The following is a 9,746-nucleotide window of genomic DNA, read 5'->3' as shown; positions in this document are numbered from 1 at the left end:
TGTATATATATATATATATAAAATACCCATACGTAATTCTCACGCTCGGCCAATGCGCAGCGCCTCATTCCTGTCTTCCCTTCTGCCCTTCGTTCTGATAGCACAAAATCAGTCACTTCCTTATTCTTGCCTCTTCATGATCAATCTGTATTTTCTGTCTGCCGCACCGCACCTGTCGCTCTGTTCGATGTCTCGAACCTCTCTAGCCCTAACCCTAAAGTTCTCCACTAACATCCCCATATCGCGTTCACCCGATGCTCTCTTCTCCGCACGATTGGAAAAAAAAAACGCTTCGCTGCCATTGGCCAAATGGTAACAGGAGGGGGTGGAGCCAGCTTTTAGCGGTGCTTACTTTTTTTATTGTTGTCTGATTTTTCACACCTTGAACGCTGGTTAACTTCTTTTACGCTCGTTCGTTGCGAGGAAGATAGAGTAGTTTCACTGTTTTCTTGTTTTTTTTTTATTTTTTTTATTTTTTTTTTATCGCGAAAAGACAAACGGCAAAGAGGAAAAGAGAGGAGAGACGTAAACGCGTCGATGATGATTACGATGATGATAATGATGATGAGTGTTATACAACGGATGATGCATTGTCGGCAGGTTTATCGTTTCCGTATTCTCTTGCGTCTTCTTGTTGCTTTAGACGATAACGATGACAATGAGGAAAGATGAAAATGAGACAAAAGTAGAAACAGGATAGATTAATATGTAAAAATAAAAAGAGAAGTGACAAACCAAGAAAGAGAGAAATCAAAAGAGAGAAAAATAGTGTGACGTATATTTCATTTTTTTTTCCTATGAAAAGTGTATTACGTGCGCGCGCGCGCGGGAGAGAGAGAAAGAGAGTGCTTCGAAGATGTCGTCGGAGATGATCTCGTTTCAATAGTGACCGTGATCGCTTTGTTCACTTTTGGGTCGCAGGTGAGTGAGATTATCTTCAAGTCACCATCATTCTGAAAGATTTTTAAGCTTTGCGCGGGGGAAGCGAGGGAGCTAGGGAGGCCAGCCGCTAGAAAAAAAGAATACAACGTTATAGAACGAAAAAAAAGGATCGAAATCAAAGTCATAGATGCATAAAATAGATAGAACGAAAAGACGGAATCGTTCCGAAAAAGTGTGCGGAGTGTAAGAGAAAATACCGGATGTAGAAGGATGTGACGCCGGAAGTCGAAAGCGGATAACGATATTGTGTTAGAAATAACTACGTGTACACAAACTCGAACGAAATTTTATAAAGCTAATCAATCGAATGAAATACGCAAGGAGGAGAAAAGAGTTGCTTTTTTTTCTCTCGAGCGTCCTCGATCTCGATGGATCGTTTTCCCGTAGAGATGGATACAAGCAGACTGACTGGACGTTACTGGACTGAAGGGGGTGGGGAGGGTTAAAGTGTGCACATGTGTCACTGATGAGCTGTTAATCAATTTCGTATAGGCGTGATTGTCTAATATGCGTATATATGGGTTGTATTCGTTGGAGCGCACGATCCTTTCTACTGATCGTAGATTCCAAGTTGGGAGTATCATTTCAACAAGTTTTACTTTATCCCTGGATTATACAAGTCGAGAAATAGACTGCATTTAGCAGAAAAAGCAGGTTTGTAATCGTTATAAGATTCTTTAATACGATTGATTCTTGATTTCTTGCTGAATCTGTAGTATAATTGTATTAAAAAATTTTACAATAGTTGCAAGCTTACAAAACTACTTTTTCTGTTGAACGCAGCTATAGATTTGTTCGAATATCCGGGATGCGTTCAGGAATTCAGAGTGTTAGCATTTTATCCTCGTTTACTGAATAGACAAGGATAAAACATTACAATCTGAGTGCATCCGGGTTAAGTTTCTGAATGCAGCCCTGAACGTCATTGCATCTCGAGTTACAAGTCAATCGAATGTGAAATGCTTTGATTAGTTGTCGACTCGAAGAGAGATTCTCGACAAATCTCTCAATGTTCGAACAATTGCTGTTCGACAATTGTCAGTTTTCCCTTCCCGGAATCTACAATAAGAATGGAAGTGCCGTGTCGCGCGTCACATCCCGTATATATGCGGATTTTCTATGTCTCGCGAGTATGCAAGCGCGTGTGAAATGTTCATTGAATGAATGGGGAGAAGGGAGGGTGCATGTATAAGGTGGATGGATGTGCATGGCAGAAAATACGAAGTACGCGTGAAGAAGTAGGAGAGTCCGAGAGAAAGAGAGAAAGACTGATGTTACCAGGAAATTGTTCGATTTTGCAACCGACGTGAGAGAGAATGCGTGAAAGTGTAGAGTCTGTCTGAAGGGGAATAGACGATGAGCGGGGGTGGGGACGACATGGAGAGGGCGTGTCGCAGCCGTGAAGTATCCTTTAACGCGGGACAGAAGTTGACTAAGACGGCCGATTCAAAACGGTGACTCTTTTTTGCTGGCTCTACCCTTCCTCTTGCTTCCCCCCACAAATATAGAGAATACGTTGTGCCAATACAGTACACAGAGATACATAGTTACGAGATGCGTGGTAGAACTCCGTTTATCAGAACGTCCGCGGAGGAATTTGTGCAAAAGGAAACGATCGTGCAACGGTATTCTTACCTAATCGTAAGATACAGAGATGACTTGAGTGAAAAACACAATCTTCAAACAATGTAAAGAATCAAGAGACTGATGACCTATGCTGATGAGGATCCTTTGGTATTAAGGATCTGTTTATACACAGATAATAATTGGGAAATCAATAACTCGAAATATCTGGAATACTATCCGTCTGTGATACCATTCTGGAAAACGAGCAAGAGTTGTAAGATTTTAGCCTTCTGATAAACGAACTCCTACCGCGCATCCAATGCTTGCACGACATATATATTATACGCGGGCATGGAGGGCGATTTAAAGGATCGAAGTCTCTTCATTTCAGAATTGGAGGAGACGTCGAGTGGAGGTGGTGATAGCGGCGAGCCGCCGACTCACATCCGCATCAACTTCGAGCGATGCTTTCGTAAAGAGTTCAGCACGTCGCTGCAGGGTAAAGCCGCGTCGACCGCCGCGGGCGATGATCAGCAACAGCAACAACATTCGGACACTGAGATGGACACGAAGGCAATGTCGAAGGACAGCATAAGCAGTGCCATATTTAGCGTGATGGCCGGCGAGGCGGAAATCAGTCAGAGCGACTTCGAAAGCTCGTTCAAAACCGAGAACGAGCGCACGGAGGGTTCGGTGCGGGACTTCTGCGTGAAGGAGGGCGACGTTTATCGATGCACCGTGTGTCATCGCACGTATACACACATCAGCAACTTCTGCCGGCACTACGTCACCTCGCACAAGCCTAACGTCAAGTACTACCCCTGCCCGGTCTGCTACAAAGAATTCACCAGGAAGGACAACATGGTCGCTCACGTCAAGATCATACATAGTCTTAAACCGCACATGAGTCTCAGCAATAGTGGCAACAGTAATAGTAGCAGCAGTATGGGTCAGCCGCGGTAGACCATCGCTGGCTGGGCGTCCTCTCAGCATGCTTTCTCCCTCAGACCGCGTTTCTTGGATCTTGCGCATAATTCCGTGATGTCGGAAATGCTGTAAATCCTGGTATCATTCATGATATCATACTGTGTCCATGATATGATATTACGAGATATTCTAAGAGTTCGTGACACCAAGATTTTTTATGTTAACCGAAGAAGATTTGATACCGGTGATTAATGAATAGAAAGAACGAAACTTGATGGTGTCATAGGTTATGATAACTAAGGAATTACGATAGGAAAAAAAATGGTGGGGTCTATGATGGATGAATGTTATAGGTAGATTCATGGACCTGATGCGCTTGCCAAAATGATAAAGTCGAAGAACGCGAAGAGGGAGAAGAAGGGAGAGGAGCTCAAGAAAAACGTGTAGAGGCCAATATAACGCCTCGAATGAAGTCAGTGTGCTCCTATGAGCAGAAGGAAAGAAGGACGATAGATAGATAGGTACGAGTAAGCGAGAAAACAAGTAGGTAGATAAATGATTGATTTTATAAAGTGGCTGTACTCTTCTGAAATGGCCAGAGAGGGTGGGTACGCGGAAAACAAGCGGGTGTGCAAGATTCTAAGCTATGAACGTCATCATCGGAGCACACGTTCCTTAGTTTTCGCGCGAACGTTCTCTGTGACAATTTTTCCGGTGTGCGAATTTAATCATTTGGACGTTAATCGTCTCTAATTTATAAGGTGAACATATCTTGCGAAGTGTGTTTTCGCTATCTATAATATTACACGACGTGCATGTTGCATGAGACTAGCTCAATATCTTGATACCAAATCTATGCCTTGGAAGAAGAGTCGTATATTCACATATAAACACTTTGCAGTACTTTTCTACTTCCAAGCCGCAGAATTTCTTTTTAGGAACACTTTAAAGAGACACGCAATATATCGCTCAAATGATTAACGAAGCTGATCTGTCGAGTTATCGACGCTGCGTAATCCGTGATCAGCGAAGCGCGGGTCTGACCAAGTCCAATACGCACTACGACAAGTCAAGTAAATTATTAAAATAACTTCTATACTTAAATGTATTGGCGAATGTACCATCTGTGACGGTATCCTTTGATATCCCTTTTATTAAAAAAAAGGTTCTGGGTAGCTTTCACTACGTATAATTCGGGCGATGCTGCCCTGAATTTTGTCCCTGTTTCCAGATCTTGGTCCTGATCCTGGTCCTAATATTAGTCCTAGTTATCTTTATCAATCTCCGTGCCTTTGAGGACCCACAATGCGCACGCTTCGGTATTTCGAGTTACGCAACGGTCGTCTTGCGAAGGATCGAGCTTCGATAAACTTCGCTGGAAACTTCCGGAACGATTTGCGCGCGTGTAATGAGTAACGGGCATTAAAGTTACAAAACGAACGAGCTTTACCGCGTTTGTCCTGAAGAGAAAGGGCAAAGCGGATGTAAAAACGAGAGATGGAAGAGGCTTTGTACTGCATCATAAACAAAGAGTTTATATAAATCTAACCGATGCATTATTTCAACGCACGGTTCAGCGTCGTACAACGGGTAATCAGTTGTAAAAAAGAAACCGGTTGTCGCGTAGCAAAGTAGAAGAGAGGCATCATGTAAATCCAAATCAACGCAGAGAGAAAGAAAGAATATATTTACTATTGCCTGACTATATTACGTTGCAGAAAGAATCAAACACGCCAGCTGATGCAGCTTGGCGATACATTTTTACGAGGTGCGCGCGTGTGTTTTACGCATCCTTTGTTCATGTTCTCCAAACACGGGTCTTTATGCCTGGTAAAAACAAAGAAACAGTAGTTTTCAATATTTAATATAGATAGAATACCTCGAAGTCATATTCTGAAGAAGTCATTTAGTGATTATATAGCTATACATAATAGCAATAAAAGAAGTTAAGCTCTTGCAAGTTGAGGATACACCAATTATATAATAATTTGTTACGTAATTGTTGAGCTATTGAAAGAAACTTAATTCAATTTGTAGGAGACTTATCAGATTTTTGTCTTTATGATAGAAGAAGGAGACTAGAAGAAAGGATGAAAAAAAAAAGGTTAATCCCGGTGAAACGTGCGCGCGTACATGTGTTATAAATAATAAGGGAACTACGTAGACTGAGTAAATGCAATATATATGTATCGATGACCGTTCGCCATGTTGTTGTTGAGCCGTTTGGATCGCGAAAAGAATGCCGCGGCATTTTTTGGAGAAATGACGTTAAAAGGGACGGAAGGACGGAACGGGGGAAGCGCGCAATCTCGCGAAAGACTGCAGAGGGACGGTTTTAACGACACCAAATACAAGATAGTACTGACATTGGATAGACTGAAGGCACCTTAGTAGTAACTTAACGCCGCCGCCATGCCGGACTGTCCTGTCCTGTTCGGCTGAGTCGATTTCCGGATGTCGACGTGAACATCCGGGACGCTAAGTGGAGAACCTGGTGAACCAAGTGATAATGTAAGAACAGTTTTATGTGTCACTTGTATCAGAACTACACTAAAGCTGTTTTAGTTTAAAAAGTTTTACGTGTGTCGAAAGAATTACTATGTAACGTAGACGGCGCAGTAATAATTCTGCTACGATTGGAAAGAAATTATGTTTTAGAGTTGAGATAACTTATGAATACATATTTATCGTTTTACAAATAAGATATTTTATAGTATATTTTACTTATTATTGGATCGTCATCAAAGTTATTACTCAATTATTGAAAGATTTTGTTTTTTAATAATTTTTATGAATCTTATTCGATATCTTATTCGAAGTGCGATAGCTTTAAATTAATCATGTTTACTTAATTCTTTATTAATTTCATTTTTTTATTATTTTCCATCCGAAGTTTACCAAGTTTTCAAACTTAACTCTTCGAGTCTTGAATAATCAGTCATCGAGTTTATATAATTTTACACATACTACATAGTTAAAAATTATGTATACATATATATGAATTCTTTATCTGTTATTTTACTCTTCGCAATTTTATCTTAACAATCGGATGAGAACGTCATCAACCGAGACAGGTCGCATGATGGTACGGTAATGGCGGTTAGAGGCTTAGTCGCGAGAAAAAAAAGCACTAAAAGTACGAGATCGTAGCTTACTATATTTTGCACCTTACACTCCGTCGAGCATCCTCCCTCCGTGAGAGGGGCGAGACGATTTATATACAAATTTTTCACTAGTTGGGCATAGACGTTAGACGACTAGAGGCTACATAATAATTATAATTATTATTATTATCACTACTATTAATCAGTTATTACAAGTAACGGAGATCTTCATTGTTACTTTAATGCGCGAGGGGGTTGAATATACCCCGATTGACCAGTGTTGTTCGTTCGTTATTCAAGAGGTATCTAGCGTTGCAAAGATAACAAAAAAGTTATAGTTGTAAGGATCGGATCGTTATCATGAATAATAATAGGCTTCGTAATATAACCTGGAATAAGTGCTCTCGTTTCAAAGAAACCCATTGAGGTATTTCAAGTTAACGTTTTCCAAATTTTTTACGAGCTCTAGGTAGAGCAGTAATCGACCAATGTTACACAAGTTGAAGTATCGCATTTGAATAGAAACATATTCGCGATATTAAAACACTACCTCAAATAAGAAGAGATACATTTTGGAAGTTAGAGCATGATCTTGAAATGTTTAGAGCAAAGTTATTGAGAACACTTGATCCACATTTATTTGCGGGACTCATTAAGTTTGTGCTGCGATCCGAATATACTTTTAAGCGAATAGAGAGTTCTATAATACCAGTTTAGGCAGCAAAGATAGCGCAGTAGAATATAGAAGAACGAAAGGGACCTGTGAAAAGGGACAAGGACGGGAGAAGGAGGGGGGGGGGGTTGTTGAGTAGATGAAACGACATAAAGATCGTTTCGTAAACATTAAAATGGTTAATGGGCCGTGCCGTAGATTTTCGCGCACTCAGGTCAATTATCCGAATATATTTGAAACTTCGATGAACCAAAGAGCTTCTTACCGATCCTTGTAGATTATTTATTCCAAGCGAGAAAGGATGGAAGCGTCTCAGAGAAATCTTTCGCGAATTCCAAAAGCCCAGGATACGCGGTGCCAAATGCATCTTTTTCGCAAATTTATATATCACAATATCATGCATTGTTAAATTTTGTACAAATTCATAATTTGAAAAGTATTTCAATGGCCAAGATAATAATTAATTAACTAATTATTCATACTAAGGTAAATTAATTCTTGGTCATGAGTTAGGCAATAAGAGAGAAGTCTACATACTTACAATATATTATAATATTTTAAAATATCGTTAAATATTAAAAATAGAATATTTATGTAAATGATAACTTATATAAATTTATGTAAAATAATTTGTCATTATTACAGATTTAAGAATTGAGAGCTTGACAAGATTTTGCTAGAATTTATTCATAACGTTCTATATTTTTCTTTGAAATTATTACACGTTAATCGCGAAATTTGGCATCCAATATTCCTTGGGACTACAGAATCTCGTACCGTCAGGTCAATTATTATCCGCAATATTCGAAACCTTGTTGGACCAAAGAGTGTTTATAAACGGTAAAATTCCCGAAAACCCTTAAGGAAAATGACACCAAGTGTGAATAAAGGGGGACGGTTACGGCCTGGTTCCATGATGGGTTATCATAAGCCCATCCAACGTGTGTATGCGAAGGATTCAGGGGAATAGAATAGATTTCACGAAAAATGGGAAAACAAAAAGTGCAAAGAGGCAGCGGCTAGACAGCTTATATCGATTTTATAGGAGGAGAGGCAAGCAAATAATAATTAAATACACTCACATTTGATAATCACTGAGAGGCTAAGACTAACTCAATTAATTAAAGGGTGAGAAAGACGCGAAGACGGAAAGGATCACCGGAGAGAGAAAATGTCTGCAGGTCGTGATCGATAATTTTTCGAAAAGTTCTTTTTCTGGGACGTTGCAATTTTCTCGAATTCGAGCAAAGTTGATTTTAACAGATCGGATTTATCATTGTTATTGTCATTTGTTGTTTTCTATTATCTTTTTGAAACGAGATCTGCAGGCCTCTTTTCAGTGTGCGGATTGCGATTTTATCAATTTGTACAATAATAGCTTTGATTCACCCTAGTCGATGTCTGCGTGAGAAATGCGAAAAAGGGTGTGAGAATTGAAGATCACTGTATCGGCGTGATTTTATCATTCTCATATTTTGTAATTTTCTCTTTCGCGCATTTTAGAAAATCTATACCAAAGGATTATAAATTTACACATATATACGTGGTAGCTTATTATAACAACTATATCATTTATCATCGCTGAAGTTTCGCTTGACGCTCCTTCGATATCCAAGATGTTCCTAAAAGTTTAGGAAGATTTTAGAAACATTCTGTATATGTTTTTACAAAATTATTGTACAAGTTACAATCGAGTTATATTAATTTTAGAGTAAGTACTGATATAGTCTCTATAGATTTTTGAAACTTTTAAGAATCATCACAATTGTTTTTTTTTTTTTTTACCTTTTATCTTTTTTTTGCCGTGACAAAATTTCGCAATACGTAGATGGGTGAGCATCGCGCATTCGTTGCAAATGTTATCACATCCTTTTGTGGCAATCACAGCAGTTACAGAGAGCATTTCGCGTCACGCGATGATAGTACGTGATGATAGTCGCAGAACGGCCGATTCTCGAAATCGCTTCGAATTCCTCGCCGGCATCTGAAGGCTCGTGATCAGGATAAATCGCTGTTAGAAAAAGCACGATGAAGATGCAGCGACTGATCTTGAGACTCGTGCAAATTTAAAGGCGTTTAAAGAGAGGAGAAATTCGCTCACATTCGTTGCCTTCTCGATGTTGTTGAACTTTTTAGAGTTAAGGTTGTTAAAAAGCGCTTTCAATCGTTGCCAATTGTAGGGGACAATCGAGAAGAAGATGGGAAAAGAGGAGAGACTTTTTGCGAGAAACCAAGGGTACAAAAAGAAAGAGAAATATGCGATGTCAGGTCCCCATATATTCGTACAAAATTAGTGTTCAAATTGTAAAAAGTGTTCATAAGTCAAGGGTGAGGTGTCGCGTTGCGAGGAATTGTTATTCGCGTGAGGATGGCCGCTGTTTCTGCGACGTGTGCTACATTGCTCGTTTTATTATCAAAATTCCATCTTCGGAATTGTACGTACAAACTATACGGGAATCGTACTACTTATAATAGATAAGTTACGAAGACAATTCTGTATAATGTTCGAAAATTGGATTCTGATCTGCGGATTA

The 9,746-nt window shown here is 39.6% G+C and overlaps 1 protein-coding gene across 10 annotated transcripts in view; it reads left to right on the top strand.

Moving 5' to 3' along the window:
* Positions 1–9,746, top strand: part of LOC108690002 (protein tramtrack, alpha isoform-like) — a 44,799-nt gene that overhangs the window by 21,999 nt on the left and 13,054 nt on the right. Inside the window, exon 5 of one of the 10 annotated variants that reach the window (XM_018197112.1) lies at positions 2,900–6,046. The exons of the other annotated variants lie outside the window; for them this stretch is intronic. Within the exon in view, the coding sequence (XP_018052601.1) occupies positions 2,900–3,471 (572 nt within the window). The 3' untranslated portion in view covers positions 3,472–6,046. Of the gene's footprint in view, positions 1–2,899; positions 6,047–9,746 lie in introns of those variants that run through there. 10 annotated transcript variants of the gene reach the window in all.

Source organism: Atta colombica, unplaced genomic scaffold, assembly GCF_001594045.1.
Source record: "Atta colombica isolate Treedump-2 unplaced genomic scaffold, Acol1.0 scaffold105, whole genome shotgun sequence".
NCBI lineage: Eukaryota > Metazoa > Arthropoda > Insecta > Hymenoptera > Formicidae > Atta > Atta colombica.
Note: the sequence above shows the minus strand (reverse complement) of the source record. Positions and strands in the feature narration are given on the sequence as shown.